Here is a 17,523-nt window from a genome sequence, read left to right on the forward strand (position 1 = left end):
AGATTAATTTTAGAATTTTGATGACATGTTTTAAATAGGTTAAAATCCAATCTGCACTTTGTTAGAATATACAACAAATTGGACCAAGCTATATTTCTAACAAAGACAAATCATTATTTCTTCTAAATTTTCCAGAACAAACATTTTAAAAGAAATTCAAAAGACTTTGAAATAAGATTTAAATTTGATTCTACAGATTTTCTAGATTTGCCAGAATATTTTTTTTGAATTTTAATCATAATAAGTTTGAAGAAATATTTCATAAATATTCTTCGTCAAAAAAACAGAAGCTAAAATGAAGAATTAAATTAAAATGCATTTATTACTCTTTACAATAATTAAAAAAAATAATTACTTGAACATTGATTTAAATTGTCAGGAAAGAAGAGGAAGGAATTTAAAAGGTAAAAAGGTATATGTGTTTAAAAATGTTAAAATCATTTTTAAGGTTGTATTTCTTCTCTAAAATTGTCTTTCTGAAAGTTATAAGAAGCAAAGTAAAACAATTAATGAATTCATTTAAACAAGTGAAGACCAAGTCTTTAAAATATTTTCTTGGATTTTCAAATTCTATTTGAGTTTTGTCTCTCTTAGAATTAAAAATGTCGGGCAAAGCGAGACCAGCTTGCTAGTAAATAAATACAATTTAAAAAATAGAGGCAGCTCACTGGTAAGTGCTGCTATTTGAGCTATTTTTAGAACAGGCCAGCGGGCTACTCATCTGGTCCTTACGGGCTACCTGGTGCCCGCGGGCACCGCGTTGGTGACCCCTGCTCTAGGTCAACATGGTTGTGTTGTGTGGCAGATTTCTAAAAGGTCAACATGGTTGTGTTGTGTGGCAGGTTGTCATCGGCGGTATAAATGTGGATTTTATTGCCAAAGGAAAAAGCAAAAGTCTTCAAGTAGGTGTTCTGATATCATCTTACATCTTAAGTCGCTTCTTACACTCGTCTTCTTCTTCTGCTGCTGCAAGTTTGGACGGACCAACCCAGGAAGTGTGTGTCAGTCATATGGAGGTGTGGGAAGAAACATCAGCGGTGAGTTGATTTTGGTTTTCTGACGATAAATTGTCACACTTTTGTCAATTCCACTTGCTTTGTCCTTTGAAGATTGTTTAAGTCGTCTGGGCCGGCGGCCATTGTTCATCTCTGCCACTGGGAGGGATTCCCACAGCGAGGCCGTCTTCAACCACTGCAGACATATGGTACCTCTCACTGTGAGCCACAGCGCTCCCAGTCTGTGGAACGCTCTCCCTGACCACCTGAGGGCACCACAGACTGGATGCTTTTAAAAAAGGCTTAAAAAACTAGATTATTATCGGCCGATAAATGCTTTAAAATGTAATATCGGAAATTATCGGTATCGGTTTCATAATTATCGTATCGGTTTTTAAAAGTAAAATGTATGACGTTTTAAAACGCAGCTGTTAGGGGTGTGGGGAAAAATCAATTCGAATCGCGATTCTCACGTTGTGCGATTCAGAATCGATTCTCATTTTTAAAAAATCGATTTTTTTATTTTATTTATTATTAATTTTTTTTTTTTTTTAAATTAATCAATCCAACAAAACAATACACAGCAATACCATAACAATGCAATCCAATTCCAAAACCAAAGCCGAGCCAGCAACACTCAGAAGTGCAATAAACAGAGCAATTGAGAGGAGACACAAACACCACACACAACAAACCAAAAGTAGTGAAACAAAAATGAATATTATCAACAACAGTATCAATATTAGTTACAATTTCAACATAGCAGTGATTAAAAATCCCTCATTGACATTATCATTAGATATGTAGTTTATGAGATGCGATGCAAGTGTAAGCCACTGTGACACTATTGTTCAGTTTTTGTATTTTTAAAAAAAATTAATGTTTGCAATGATAATATCAATGAGGGATTTTTTATCACTGCTATGTTGAAATTGTTACTAATATTGATACTGTTGTTGATAATATTCATTTTTGTCTCACTACTTTTAGATTGTTCCGTGTCATGTTTGTGTCTCCTCAATTGCTCTGTTTATTGCTATTCTGAATGTTGCTGGGTCGGGTTTTGTTTTGAAATTGTATTGCATTGTTATGGTATTGCTGTGTATTGTTTTCATTAAAAAAAAAAAAAAAAAAATCTAAAAAAAAATCAAAAAAACAAAAAATAAAAACGTTTTTGAATCCAGAATCGTGTTGAATTGAAAACAAATCGATTCTGAATCGAATCGTGACCCCAAGAAACGATTCTGAATCGAATCGTGGGACACCCAAAGATTCCCAGCCCTAGCCGCTGTGTACACGGACGTAGGGAGAGGTAGAGAGTACCAATATACCTTGAAGGCATTTCCTTTGCGTGCGTGCCGTCCGAGTGACACAATATCTACCGGCTGTTCTCATCACGAAATTAATGCAATGCATACTTGGTCAACAGCCATACAGGTCACACTGAGGGTGGCCGTTTAAACAACTTTAACACTGTTACAAATATGCGCAAACTCCTCTACCACGTTAAGGTGGCAGCTCAGAGAGGAGAACAGACAAAGAGCAGCTCGAAGACCTCTATGAAGAAAACAAACAAAGGACCCAGATTTCCCTCGCCCGGACGCTGGTCACCAGGGCCCCCCTCTGGAGCCAGGCCCGGAGGTGGGACACGATGGCGAGCGCCTGCTGGCCGTGCCTTTCCCCATGGGGCCCGGCCGGGCACAGCCCAAAGAGGCAATGTGGGCTCACCACCCATAGCAGGGGCCATAGAGGTCGGGTGCAGTGTGAGCTGGGCGGAAGCCGAGGGCAGGGCACTTGGCGGTCCAATCCTCGGCTACAGAAGCTAGCTCTTGGGACGTGGAACGTCACCTCGCTGGGGGGGGGGGGGGCCTGAGCTAGTGCGTGAGGTGGAGAAGTTCCGGCTAGATATAGTCGGACTCACTTCGACGCACAGCAAAAGCTCTGGAACCAGTTCTCTTGAGAGGGGCTGGACTCTCTTCCACACTGGCGTTGCCGGCAGTGAGAGGCGACGGGCTAGGGTAGCAATTCTTGTTTCCCCACGGCTCAAAGCCTGCACATTGGAGTTCAACCCAGTGGACGAGAGGGTAGTTTCCCTCCGCCTTCGGGTGAGGAGACGGGTCCTGACTGTGGTTTGCGCTTACGCGCCAAACGGCAGCTCAGAGTACCCACCTTTTTTGGATTCACTCGAGGAAGTACTGGAGAGTGCTCTCCGGGTGATTCCCTTGTTCTACTGGGAGACTTCAACGCTCATGTTGGCAGCGACAGTGAAACTTGGAGAGGTGTAATTGGGAAGAATGGCCGCCCGGATCTGAACCCGAGTGGTGTTTTGTTATTGGACTTTTGTGCTCGTCACAGATTGTCCATAACAAACACCATGTTCAAAAATAAGGGTGTCCATATGTGCACTTGGCACCAGGACACCCTAGGCCGCAGTTCCATGATCGACTTTGTAGTTGTTTCATCTGATTTGCGGCCTCATGTTTTGGACACTCGAGTGAAGAGAGGGGCGGAGCTTTCTACCGATCACCACCTGGTGGTGAGTTGGCTGCGATGGTGGGGGCGGATTCCGGACAGATCTGGCAGGCCCAAACGCATTGTGAGGGTCTGCTGGGAACACCTGGCAGAGTCTCCTGTCAGAGAGAGTTTCAATTCCCACCTCCGGAAGAACTTTGAACATGTCACGAGGGAGGCGCTGGACATTGAGTCCGAGTGGGCGATGTTCCGTACCTCTATTGTCGAGGCGGCCGATTGGAGCTGTGGCCGCAAGGTGGTTGGTGCCTGTCGTGGCGGTAATCCTAGAACCCGCTGGTGGACACCAGTGGTGAGGGATGCCGTCAAGCTGAAGAAAGAGTCCTATCGGGCTCTTTTGGCTCATAGGACTCCAGAGGCAGCAGACAGTTACCGACAGGCCAAGCGGTGTGCGGCTTCAGCGATCGCGGAGGCAAAAACTCGGACATGGGAGGAATTCAGGGAAGCCATGGAGAACGACTTCCGGACGGCTTCGTAGCGATTCTGGACCACCATCCGCCGCCTCAGGAAGGAGAAGCAGTGCAGTGTCAACACCGTGTATGGTGGAGATGGTGCTCTGCTGACCGCGACTGTGGATGTTGTGGATCGGTGGAGGGAATACTTCGAAGACCTCCTCAATCCTACCAGCACGTCTTCCTATGAGGAAGAAGTGCCTGGGGAGTCTGTGGTGGGCTCTCCTATTTCTCGGGCTGAGGTTGCCGAGGTAGTTAAAAAGCTCCTCGGTGGCAAGGCCCCGGGGGTGGATGAGATCCGCCCGGAGTTCCTTAAGGCTCTGGATGCTGTGGGGATGTCTTAGTTGACAAGACTCTGCAACATCGCGTGGACATCGGGGTTGGTACCTCTGGATTGGCAGACCGGGGTGGTGGTTTCTCTCTTTAAGAAGGGGAACCAGAGGGTGTGTTCCAACTATCGTGGGATCACACTCCTCAGCCTTCCCGGTAAGGTCTATTCAGGTGTACCGGAGAGGAGGCTACGCCGGATAGTCGACCCTCGGATTCAGGAGGAACAGTGTGGTTTTCGTCCTAGTCGTGGAGCTGTGGACCAGCTCTATACTCTCGGCAGGGTCCTTGAGGGTGCATGGGAGTTTGCCCAACCAGTCTACGTGTGCTTTGTGGACTTGGAGAAGGCATTCGACGAAGTCCTGTGGGGAGTGCTCAGAGAGTATGGGGTATCGGACTGTCTGATTGTGGCGGTCCGCTCCTGTATGATCAGTGTCAGAGCTTGGTCCGCATTGCCGGCAGTAAGTCGGACACGTTTCCAGTGAGGGTTGGACTCCGCCAAGGCTGCCCTTTGTCACCCATTCTGTTCATAACTTTTATGGACAGAATTTCTAGGCGCAGTCAGGGCGTTGAGGGGATCTGGTTTGGTGGCTGCAGGATTAGGTCTCTGCTTTTTGCAGATGATGTGGTCCTGATGGCTTCATCTGGTCAGGATCTTCAGCTCTCACTGGATCGGTTTGCAGCACAGTGTGAAGCGACTGGGATGAGAATCAGCACCTCCAAGTCTGAGTCCATGGTTCTCGCCTGTAAAAGGGTGGAGTGCCATCTCCGGGTTGGGGAGAAGACCCTGCCCCAAGTGGAGGAGTTCAAGTACCTCAGAGTCTTGTTCACGAGTGAGGGAAGAGTGGATGGTGATATCGACAGGTGGATCGGTGCGGCGTCTTCAGTAATGGGGACGCTGTATCGATCCGTTGTGGTGAAGAAGGATCTGAGCCGGAAGGCAAAGCTCTCAATTTACCGGTCGATCTACGTTCCCATCCTCACCTATGGTCATGAGTTTTGGGTTATAACCGAAAGGACAAGATCATGGGTACAAGCGGCCCAAATGAGTTTCCTCCGCCGGGTGGCGAGGCTCTCCCTTAGAGATAGAGTGAGAAGCTCTGTCATCCAGGGGGAGCTCAAAGTAAAGCCGCTGCTCCTCCACATGGAGAGGAGCCAGATGAGGTGGTTCGGGCATCTGGTCAGGATGCCACCCGAACGCCTCCCTAGGGAGGTGTTTGGGGCACGTCCAACCGGTAGGAAGCCACGTGGAAGACCCAGGACACGTTGGGAAGACTATGTCTCCCGGCTGGCCTGGGAACGCCTCTGGATCCCCCGGGAGGAGCTGGAAGTGGCTGGGGAGAGTAAAAGTCTGGGCTTCCCTGCTTAGGCTGCTTCCCCTGCGACCCAACCTCGGATAAGCGGAAGAAGATGGATGGATGGATGGATAGTTCTAGCTATTTGGCTGTTGTAGTTTTTTATTTTTTATTTTTTATTATCTTTTTATTTATTTATTTTTTTAATACACTGTAGCACTTTGAGGTTGTTTACAATGTAAAGTGCTTTTTACAAATAAAATCTATTATTATTATTATTATGTTATTTGGACTCTATGTCTTCTTTCTCCCGGAAGAACACCAGCGGCGTGACCAGGTTGGAAGGCGCGAGCACAGCGACGTACTGTGCCGTCATCACAGAGAGTGGAGAACTCAGTCTGGGATTGGGCGACATGGACATTCACCAGCAGATAACACAGCAATATGTAAGTTCACCACCGTTTTACCAGACAGTAAGTGATATGTCAAACTGTCTCTATCATTCAAGCTGCTTTCACTCTAAAGGCAATGACTTATGTAACGCCGATGACATCTATTAAACAGTCAAGAAGCAAGGAATTAAACGGTGACAGGATTCAATTTAGCTCAACGAGGAGAGACGCCTGGGCTGTACTCTTGTACAGTCTTCCACCACGCTCTGACGAAAGGATTGCACGCTTCCTCTTTTATTTGGACTTTCCCGGATCACATGGCAACAGCTGTTTCTAAGGGGGTCGTAAACAGCCGTTGCCCTCGGTCACAAAACAGTTCAAAGAAAAGATGCCTGGAGCTTGCGTCAGGTCCTGCTTCCTCTCCGCTTTGTAGATCTCGGGTCAAGACAAGATCTTCCTGTGGATTACAATAGATCAAAGAAACCGACACCTTCATGTCTCTTCCCATCGTACACAGTGGAGTTTTACAAGCCTTTTGCTTGGTAAGATCAAAGACAGCTTGTGTCCTCTCGCCGGGAACTCATGGAAACACAAAGTTTTGTGATAAATTAGATACAATTATTCTGACAATGATTTTAGGTAATCCTGAAGAATTTGGAGGTAATCCTCCTTTTTCATTGTCCCTTGGCAAGTTTACCTGCAATAAGGCGCTTTTGGTAGCCATCCACAAGCTTCTGCTTGAATTTTTGACCACAAAATTGGTGCAGTTCAGCTAAATGTGTTGCTTTTCTGACGTGGACTTGTTTCTTCAGCATTGTTTCGTCTGACCACAGAACTTTCCTCCAGAAGGTCTTATCTTTGTCCATGTGATGTCAGATGAAACAAAAATGGAGCTGTTTGGCCACAATACCCAGCAATATGTTTGGAGGAGAAAAGGTGAGGCCTTTAATCCCAGGAGAAACCAGGCCTACCGTCAAGCATGGTGGTATTATGCTCTGGGCCTGTTTTGCTGCCAATGGAACTGCTGCTTTAAATGGGACAATGAAAAAGGAGGATTACCTCCAAATTCTTCAGGACAACCTTAAAATCATCAGCACGCCACATAGCTCCGCCCCCTATGAAGCTCTTACTGCAGGGAATACAAAGAATTGCTGTTGCAACATCCAGTTGTCACATTTAGAACAGCAGATTCTTTCATTCAACAATTTCAGCTCATTTGTATACTTAGCAAACTCATCTGGCGGGCCGGATCAAACCCGTTGGCGGTCCTGATGCGACCCGCGGGCCACATGTTTGAATCCCCCGGTAGTTAAGTCCTCTCCTGCTGTGTCAACCGTGACGTCATCTCGGTCCGAGCGGAGAGTTTTGGAACTCTCACAGCATTGACAAAATTCTAGCGGGAAGTCTCATTCAACCCTTTTTCGATTACGCATGCACCTCCTGGTACCCCAGCACTTTCAAAACCCTCAAATCTAGACTCCAAACATCCCAGAACAAGCTAGTCAGATTACTTCTAGACCTCCACCCCAGATCCCACCTCACTCCTACCCACTTCTCTAAAGTGGGCTGGCTCAGGGTGGAGGACAGAGTTAAACAACTTGCACTGAGCCTAGTCTATAAAATCAGCTACACCTCCCTGATAGCGAAGTACATGTCAAGCTACTTCCTTAATGACCGCCATAACCACAACACCAGGGGGAGCTCCACTAACCACGTTAAACCCAGATAAATAAATGATAAATGGGTTATACTTGTATAGCGCTTTTCTACCTTCATGGTACTCCAAGCGCTTTGACAGTATTTCCACATTCACCCATTCACACACGCATTCACACACTGATGGCGGGAGCTGCCATGCAAGGCGCTAACCAGCACCCATCAGGAGCAAGGGTGAAGTGTCTTGCCCAAGGACACAACAGATTCCGATCTAACAAAGGTCTTAACTCATTCTCTTTCTATGCCACATCAATGTGGAATGCACTCCCAACAGGTGTAAAAGAAAGGGCCTCTCTATCCTCCTTCAAAACCGCACTAAAAGAACACCTCCAGGCAACTTCAACCCTTGACGAACACCCTCCCCCTCCACATCCCACCTCCCCTGATTGTAAATAATCAAATGTAAATAATCAAATGTAGATACTTATTCTCATGCTTTCTGATCTCTCTCTCTGTGTCCACTACTTGCTGTACATATCCTACCAAGTCACACCTACACTGTTTCAATGTCCATTTCTCTGATGATGCAATTGTTGATGACTGAAGTGTTGATATCAACCAAACCTAACCCCCCCCCCCCCCCCCCCCCGGATTGTAAATAATGTAAATAATTCAATGTATATACTCTGATGATTAACTTGTGTGATCAGGTGCGCCGAAAAGGGGGGGGGGGGGGGGTAAAGGAGACGGATTCTAGGGGCCCATGATGGAGGGGGGCCCAGAGAGGCCCCTAATGATGATGAAATTATAATACAGGGGGCCCTGTAAAGATTCTTTTCATGGGGCCCAAAATCCCTAGCGGCGCCCCTGTGTGTGATGACTGTATTATGATGATAGTATATATTTGTACCATGAATTGATTAACGTGGACCCCGACTTAAACAAGTTGAAAAACTTATTGGGGTGTTACCATTTAGTGGTCAATTGTACGGAATATGTATTGTACTGTGCAATCTACTAATTAAAGTCTCAATCAATCAATCAAAAGCCTTTTTAGGGACAAAGGTATGCGTTTGCGTGCGGACAAGAGGCCTAAACGCAGAGATAAGTATGCATTTATGAAGTATCTGTGTTGGTGTGGACATGGCCTTAGAGAGGTTTAGTCACGTGAAATTAGTCGACAGGTTTAAAAAATGTGACAGGTTTTTGAAGTGAAGAGTTAAATTGGGATCTGGCGACCTCTAGTGGTCTGACTGATTCATTACATTAAGAGCAGGAGGCAGAAAGTTCAATGATCGTTTGTTCTTTCTAAGACTCGTCAACCTTGGAGATCTGGTTTTGATTGATTGGAGCTTTTATTAGTAGATTGCACAGTACAGTACATATTCCGTACAATTGACCACTAGATGGTAGCACCCCAATACGTTTTTCAACTTGTTTAAGTCGGGGTCCATGGTACAAATATATACTATCATCATAATACAGTCATCACACAAGTTAATCATCAGAGTATATACATTGAATTATTTACATTATTTACAATCCGGGGGGTGGGATGTGGAGGGGGGCGGGCGGTTTAGGTTTGGTTGATATCATCACTTCAGTCATCAACAATTGCATCATCAGATAAATGGACATTGAAACAGTGTAGGTGTGACTTGGTAGGATATGTACAGCCAGCAGAGAACATAGTGAGTTCAGAAAGCATAAGAACAAGTATAAAAATTAGAAATACATTTGATTATTTACATTTGGTTATTTACAATCCGGGGAGGTGGGATGTGGAAGGGGGAGGGTGTTAGTCAAGGGTTGAAGTTGCCTGGAGGTGTTGTTTTAGTGCGGTTTTGAAGGAGGATAGAGATGCCCTTTCTATTACACATGTTGGGAGTGCATTCCACATTGATGTGGCATAGAAAGAGAATGAGTTAAGACCTTTGTTAGTTCGGAATCTGGGTTTAACGTGGTTAGTGGAGCTCCCCCTGGTGTTGTGGTTATGGCGGTCATTTATGTTAAGGAAGTAGTTTGACATGTACTTCGGTATCAGGGAGGTGTAGTGGATTTTATAGACTAGGCTCAGTGCAAGTGGTTTTACTCTGTCCTCCACCTTGAGCTAGCCCACTTGGGATAAGTGGGTAGGAGTGAGGTGTGATCTGGGGTGGAGGTCTAGAAGTAACCTGACTAGCTTGTTCTGGGTTGTTTGGAGTCTAGATTTGAGGGTTTTGGAGGTGCTAGGGTACCAAGAGGTGCATGCGTAATCGAAAAAGGGTTGAACGAGAGTTCCCGCCAGAATCTTCAAGGTGCTTTTGTTGACCAGAGAGGAGATTCTGTAGAGAAATCTCGTTCGTTGGTTGACCTTTTTGATTACCTTGGTTGCCATTTTATCACAGGGAAGATTAGCTTCTAGAATGGAACCTAGGTAGGTGACCTCATCTTTCCTGGTGATAACAATGTCACCCACTTTTATAGTGAAGTCACTGAGGTTGATTTGGGACCCAAATAGGATGGATTCCGTTTTACCTAAGTGTATAGATAGCTTATTGTCAGTGATGTTACCATTTAGTGGTCAATTGTACGGAATATGTACTTCACTGTGCAATCTACTAATACAAGTTTCAATCAATCAATCAATCAACCAATTAAGTATGTCAAGCTGGTGTGCTTAGCTGTTGTGTAGCTACAAGTTCCTAGTAGCCTGTAGCCTAGCATGTTTACCTTTTGTAAACAAGGAAACGATGTGTGATTATTGGAGGAATTTAGATGTTACAGTACCTGGCTGTCCTTTGCCAAAGTAAACAAACTGCAGGACTGCTCGTATCAGAGATGTTAGATGCAAGCCGATATCATCCCATACTCGACACCCCTAATGAGTCGTGCAAAAGCTGATCAATAGTCAATATTGCAATGCTACGTGTGGTCCACACTTTATATTATAATATTAGATGTTCTCATTCATCAGGTCATTGTCCTCGAAGGACATGAGGAGCAGGATTTATAAATACTTGACCTCCAGTCCAGTCCATAGTGGATCTAACATAATATTGTGAGAGTCCAGTCCATAGTGGATCCAACATAATATTGTGAGAGTCCAGTCCATAGTGGATCTAACATAATAGTGTGAGAGTCCAGTCCATAGTGGATCTAACATAATAGTGTGAGAGTCTAGTCCATAGTGGATCTAACATAATAGTGAGAGTCCAGTCCATAGTGGATCCAACATAATATTGTGAGAGTCTAGTCCATAGTGGATCTAACATAATAGTGTGAGAGTCCAGTCCATAGTGGATCTAACATAATATTGTGAGAGTCTAGTCCAGGGGTCGGCAACCTTTACCACTCAAAGAGCCATTTTGGCAAGTTTCACAAATTAAAGAAAGTGATGGGAGCCACAAAAAAAATTTACAATTTAAAATGAAAAACACTGCATACAGAGCTTAAATGCTTTGTGCTATATTAACCAGGGGTCTCCGACACACGCACCGGCACGCACTTTAATGTGGACATTTGATGTTAGTGCAGCCCGCGAGTTTTGAATGAATGGCGCTTGATAGCGTCATAATTGCCAATCCTCTCATTTTTCCCCGGGAGACTCCCGAATATCAGAGCGTGATGACACCGCCCTCTACAGTCTGCCCTAACAGTGTACCTGCTTGACCACACGTAAGTGACAGCAAGGCGTACTACCTCAGCAACCACACATCTTACACTGACGGTGCCAATACCCAGAATCCCATGCAGCACTAACTCTTCCGTACTAGTTCAGCAACCACACATTTTACACTGACGGTACCAATACCCAGAATCCCATGCAGCACTAACTCTTCCGCTCAACCAACGCAAGGAGAGGGGGGGGGGGGTTGATGTGTGGGGGGGTTGTGGTAGCGGGGTGTATAATCTAGACCGGAAGAGTTAGGACTGCATGGGATTCTGGGTAATGGTTGTGTTGTGTTTATGTTGTGTTACAGTGCAGATGTTCTCCAGAAATGTGTTTTTCATTCTTTTTTGGTGTGGGTTCACAGTGTGGCGCATATTTGTAACGTAACAATGTTAAAGTTGTTTGATACGGCTACCGTCAGTGTAAGCTGTGTGGCTGATGAGTAAGTATGCTTTGCTGTCTCCAGTGTGTGCGATTAATAACAACATGCAACATGCGGCTGGACTGGCACGCTGTATGTAAATGCTATAGAGGACAATTACTGCAGTGCAATCAGGGCACGCCCTTTATCTAGTATTTATAGTCTAAATAGGATTATTTTTTCCCTGGGAGTTATTTATGAGAGACACTGAGATCCATAAGTCTCCTGGGAAAATCGGGGGGTCGGCAAGTATGTAGCTGAGCCGCATCAGAGTGGTCAAAGAGCCGCATGCGGCTCCGGAGCCGCGGGTTGCCGACCCCTGGTCTAGTCCATAGTGGATCTAACATAATAGTGAGAGTCCAGTCCATAGTGGATCTAACATAACATTGTGAGAGTCTAGTCCAGGGGTCGGCAACCCAAAATGTTGAAAGAGCCATATTGGACCAAAAATACAAAAACAAATCTGTTTGGAGCCTCAAAAAATTAAAAGCCATATTACATACAGATAGTGTGTCATGATATATAAATTGAATCAAGAGGACTCAACGGAAACTAAATGAGCTCAAATATAGCTACAAACGAGGCATAATGATGCAATATGTACATACAGCTAGCCTAAATAGCATGTTAGCATCGATTAGCTTGCAGTCATGCAGTGACCAAATATGTCTGATTAGCACTCCACACAAGTCAATAACATCAACAAAACTCACCTTTGTGCATTCACGCACGCTAAAAGGGTGGTGGACAAAATGAGACAGAAAAAGAAGTGGCATAAAACACGTCCTAGAAAGTCGGAGAAAGTTATACATGGACACAAACTAAGGTGAGTTTAAGGACCGCCAAAATTAGTAGGACAAAACGGCGCTCGCCAAATACTCGAATCAGTGAAGCATGTTTAATATAAACAGTGTGCTTTATAACAATTAGGGAGGTTTATGTCATGTTTGTCCTCCTACAGAAACCATATTAAAACAAAAAATGTATTTTTTTCCCCCTCATCTTTTTCCATTTTTCATACATTTTTGAAAAAGCTTCAGAGAGCCACTAGGGCGACGCTAAAGAGCCGCATGCGGCTCTAGAGCCGCGGGTTGCCGACCCCTGGTCTAGTCCATAGTGGATCTAACATAATAGTGAGAGTCCAGTCCATAGTGGATCTAACATAATAGTGTGAGAGTCCAGTCCATAGTGGATCTAACATAATAGTGTGAGAGTCCAGTCCATAGTGGCTCTAACATAATAGTGTGAGAGTCCAGTCCATAGTGGATCTAACATAATAGTGTGAGAGTCAAGTCCATATTGGATCTAACATAATAGTGTGAGAGTCCAGTCCATAGTGGATCTAACATAATAGTGTGAGTCCAATCCGTAGTGGATCTAACATAATAGTGTGAGAGTCCAGTCCATAGTGGATCTAACATAATAGTGTGAGAGTCCAGTCCATAGTGGATCTAACATAATATTGTGAGTCCAGTCCATAGTGGATCTAACATAATATTGTGAGTCCAGTCCATAGTGGATCTAACATAATAGTGTGAGAGTCCAGTCCATAGTGGATCTAACATAATAGTGAGAGTCCAGTCCATAGTGGATCTAACATAATAGTGTGAGAGTCCAGTCCATAGTGGATCTAACATAATAGTGTTAGAGTCCAGTCCATAGTGGATCTATTATAATAGTGTGAGAGTCCATTCCATAGTGGATCTAACATAATAGTGAGAGAGTCCAGTCCATAGTGGATCTACAATAATAATGTGAGAGTCCAGTCCATAGTGGATCTAACATAATAGTGTGAGAGTCCAGTCCATAGTGGATCTAACATAATAGTGTGAGAGTCCAGTCCATAGTGGGGCCAGCAGGAGATAATCTTGAGCGGAGACAGGTCAGCAGCGCAGAGACCGTCCCCAACTGATGCACAGATGAGTGGTCCACCCTGGTTCCCGACTTTGGACAGCTAGCGCCTCATCTGTGGTCATCGAATCTGTGCCCCCCCACCCCCCCTCTCCACGAATGAGAGGGTGGCAGAGCAGAAAAGAAACGGCAGATCAACTGGTCTAAAAGGGGGGTCTATTTAAAGGCTAGAGTATACAAATGAGTTTTAAGATGGGACTTAAATGCTTCTACTGAGGTAGCATCTCTAACTGTTACTGCTAGAACATTCCATAGTACTGGAGCCCCAATAGAAAACGCTCTATAGCCCGCAGAATTTTTGGGGGGCTCTGGGAATCACTAATAATCGGGAGTTCTTTGATGGCAAATTTCTTGCAGGGACATATGGTAAATCACTGGTCTAAAATATGCAATGTTGTTATTCAAGCTCATGTCTTCTCCCGTCTTCCTGTAGGTGTCCCGGTTTAAGGAGCAGCTTTTGTCATCTAAATTGGTGTGCCTTGATGGAAACATACCCGTTTCCACCATCAGATACGTTTGCTCCATGGCCAAAGAGCACAACATCAATGGTACGGCTTCGAGAACAAAAGGTTGACATTCCACCGCAGCTATTGTGACTATGGACGCTCTATCTCTACTCAGTTTGGTATGAGCCCACCGATTCCGAAAAGGCTTGCAAGCCTTTCCTGTCAGACGCCTGGAAGTCGTTGGCCTACACCTCCCCAAATTTGTCGGAGCTGTGCACCATGAACAAAACGCTGGGCCTCCAGACGCCTGAAGGTGAGGTCTGCATTATCAACACAAACGTGAGGACGGGGGCTCAGGATGTCTTCTGGTGGACTCGCTAGTGCTCCCAAGTTCCTTGGAGCAGCTGCTGAGTCTGGCCGTGGCTCTCTCACGCCCCCTTCTGGAGCACATCCACTGCCTGGTGGTGACCTTGGGGGCAGACGGGGTGTTGGTGTGCGGGGAGCATCAAGCAGGCTCAGTCCGCCTGCAGCCCAGGAAAGACAAGAAGGTGAGACAGGGCATCAATTGATGATTAGAGAACCTTGTAACGTATAATCTTCTGTATCTGGAGAAGAGAAAGCTGTGTGCCGTCCACTACCCAGCTCTGAAGGTAGCAGCACGGGAGACGATGAACGTCTCAGGAGCAGGAGATAGGTAGATGACAACTTCTCTGTCGGTCTTTGAAGAAGAAGTCATCACGGCCATGTTGTGCAGTCTCGCAGGTGCCCTGATGGCGGGGATGGTCCAGGGTCAAGACACGGACACCTGTGTTCGCATGGGTCTCCTGGCCGCGCGCCTGTCCCTCGCATCGCCGCACCCCATCGCCCACGTGCTGACAGCACACTCTGTGGACCCCCACCGGGTTCCCCATCACAGCTGGCCCCCACCCAGATTCTTGTGGATTGACTGAAAATATTTGTACATTATAGGCAGGAGGGGAAAAAACAAGGATTGGTTTTCTGCTCCATTTTTAAGTTAAGTTAAAGTTAAAGTACCAATGATTGTCACACACACACTAGGTGTGGTGAAATTTGTCCTCTGCATTTGACCCATCCCCTTGGGGAGCAGTGGGCAGCAGCGGCGCCGCGCCCGGGAATCATTTTGGTGATTTAACCCCCAATTCCAACCCTTGATGCTGAGTGCCAAGCAGGGAGGTAATGGGTCCCATTTTTATAGTCTTTGGTATGACTCGGCTGGGATTTGAACTCCAACCTACCGATCTCAGGGCGGACACTCTAACCACTTGTGTGGAATCCTAGTTAGGAATACGATGTGAAAAATGAAGGCCTTTCATTTTAAAATCATCGGTATGTGCAATGCATGGATGCAAAATAAATCCTATATTCTGCATTGTTCAGTAAAATAAAGTCAAATAATACAAGCATTAAACTTTTTTTTTTATTTCTGTGGAGGTCCTGCTTCTCCGGGTTCTCTGGACCACCAATGACGCACATGACAGCCGTGTTCATCGTTGCGAACAATGATTTATTTTGCAATAATCTGTGCTTTTCAGCCATGTTAGAGTCTACCTCGCTCGTTCTGCACCTTCAACAACCTCCTCTCCTTCTTGACTGCTGCCTTTAACAGAGCGACAGGTGATCAGACAAACACTCACAGCTGTGTCATCTACGCACCTGTCACTAATCTCGAAGCCGATCTTGACACACCCCGCTTCGCTGCAGGTCCGCAGGCCACACCCTCCCACAATTTCATTAAACTATTTCCAAAGTGTTTCACATAAAAAGAAAAACTGATAGGGTGGTTTACTGTGGTTTCATTGTTTTATTGTCCAATACAGCATGAGGCTGCAACACCAGTCTTGTTTTTCATTCCATTTATTAAATACAAGTAATAATACATTTACATGATAAAATGTATGTAATAATAATCAATACCAATTGATATTAATATGTGTAAAATATGTTGTACTGAAGTCACAGGAAACAGGAAAGTGATTTAACAAATTCCAAAAAATTAGTAATCATCAATTATTAATAGGTGTAAAATATTTTGGACTTAAGTCTCTAAAAAACTTTAAGCGTTTTAACACTAATAAAGAAATTACAGTGCAGAACAGTGTATGAAAAAATTACAGTCCAGTCCATAGTGGATCTAACATAATAGTGTGAGAGTCCAGTCCATAGTGGATCTAACATAATAGTGAGAGTCCAGTCCCTAGTGGATCTAGCATAATAGTGTGAGAGTCCAGTCCATAGTGGATCTAACATAATAGTGTAAGAGTCCAGTCCATAGTGGATCTAACATAATAGTGAGAGTCCAGTCCATAGTGGATCTAACATAATAGTGAGAGTCCAGTCCATAGTGGATCTAACATAATAGTGTGAGAGTCCAGTCCATAGTGGATCTAACATAATAGTGTGAGAGTCCAGTCCCTAGTGGATCTAACATAATAGTGTGAGAGTCCAGTCCATAGTGGATCTAACATAATAGTGTGAGAGTCCAGTCCATAGTGGATCTAACATAATAGTGAAGAGTCCAGTCCATAGTGGATCTAACATAATAGTGTGAGAGTCCAGTCCATAGTGGATCTAACATAATAGTGAGAGTCCAGTCCCTAGTGGATCTAGCATAATAGTGTGAGAGTCCAGTCCATAGTGGATCTAACATAATAGTGTGAGAGTCCAGTCCATAGTGGATCTAACATAATAGTGTGAGAGTCCAGTCCATAGTGGATCTAACATAATAGTGTGAGAGTCCAGTCCATAGTGGATCTAACATAATAGTGTGAGAGTCCAGTCCATAGTGGATCTAACATAATAGTGTGAGAGTCCCGTCCATAGTGGATCTAACATAATAGTGAGAGTCCAGTCCATAGTGGATCTAACATAATAGTGTGAGAGTCCAGTCCATAGTGGATCTAACATAATAATGTGAGAGTCCAGTCCATAGTGGATCTAACATAATAGTGTGAGAGTCCAGTCCATAGTTACAGTGCAGAACAGTGAAAGAAAAAATTACATTTATTTGTATATGTTTTTTATTAGACAGTGATACAATTGGTTGATTTAAAAATAATGCAAACAGTCATTAGAATTTTTGAATATACATCAAACACTTGCACAACTCCACGAGTCCAAAATGTATGTATGTATATAATACATACTAGCTCATTTTTTTACGTGTGTGTGTGTGAAGTGAAGTGCATTATATTTATATAGTGCTTTTCTCGAGTGACTCAAAGTGCTTTACATAGTGAAACCCAATATCTACGTTACATTTAAAGCAGTGTGGGTGGCACCGGGAGCAGGTGGGTAAAGTGTCTTAAAAATGTAGATAAAATTAGTCAAATTTAAAAGAAAATGTTTTCAAATATCATTTTGCATTAAATCAACTTATAATTATTTAATAACACATAGAAAAACAATCTATGACTACTAATAAAAAGA

General features: G+C 44.4%; 1 protein-coding gene across 2 annotated transcripts in view; it reads left to right on the top strand.

The window, feature by feature from the left end:
- The window catches only part of zgc:136858 (uncharacterized protein LOC678543 homolog), a 42,403-nt gene extending 26,593 nt beyond the window's left edge, over positions 1–15,810 (top strand). Inside the window, exons 11-19 of one of the 2 annotated variants that reach the window (XM_062059661.1) lie at positions 843–902; positions 974–1,037; positions 1,110–1,204; positions 5,916–6,044; positions 14,064–14,178; positions 14,252–14,389; positions 14,458–14,624; positions 14,688–14,770; positions 14,831–15,810. In XM_062059661.1, coding sequence (XP_061915645.1) covers positions 843–902; positions 974–1,037; positions 1,110–1,204; positions 5,916–6,044; positions 14,064–14,178; positions 14,252–14,389; positions 14,458–14,624; positions 14,688–14,770; positions 14,831–15,026 — 1,047 coding nt within the window. In that variant the 3' untranslated portion in view covers positions 15,027–15,810. The remainder of the gene's footprint in view (positions 1–842; positions 903–973; positions 1,038–1,109; positions 1,205–5,915; positions 6,045–14,063; positions 14,179–14,251; positions 14,390–14,457; positions 14,625–14,687; positions 14,771–14,830) is intronic. The other variant, XM_062059662.1, reaches the window with a different exon arrangement.
- The last annotated feature ends 1,713 nt before the right edge of the window (positions 15,811–17,523 follow it).

Source organism: Entelurus aequoreus, linkage group LG10 (genome assembly GCF_033978785.1).
Source record: "Entelurus aequoreus isolate RoL-2023_Sb linkage group LG10, RoL_Eaeq_v1.1, whole genome shotgun sequence".
NCBI lineage: Eukaryota > Metazoa > Chordata > Actinopteri > Syngnathiformes > Syngnathidae > Entelurus > Entelurus aequoreus.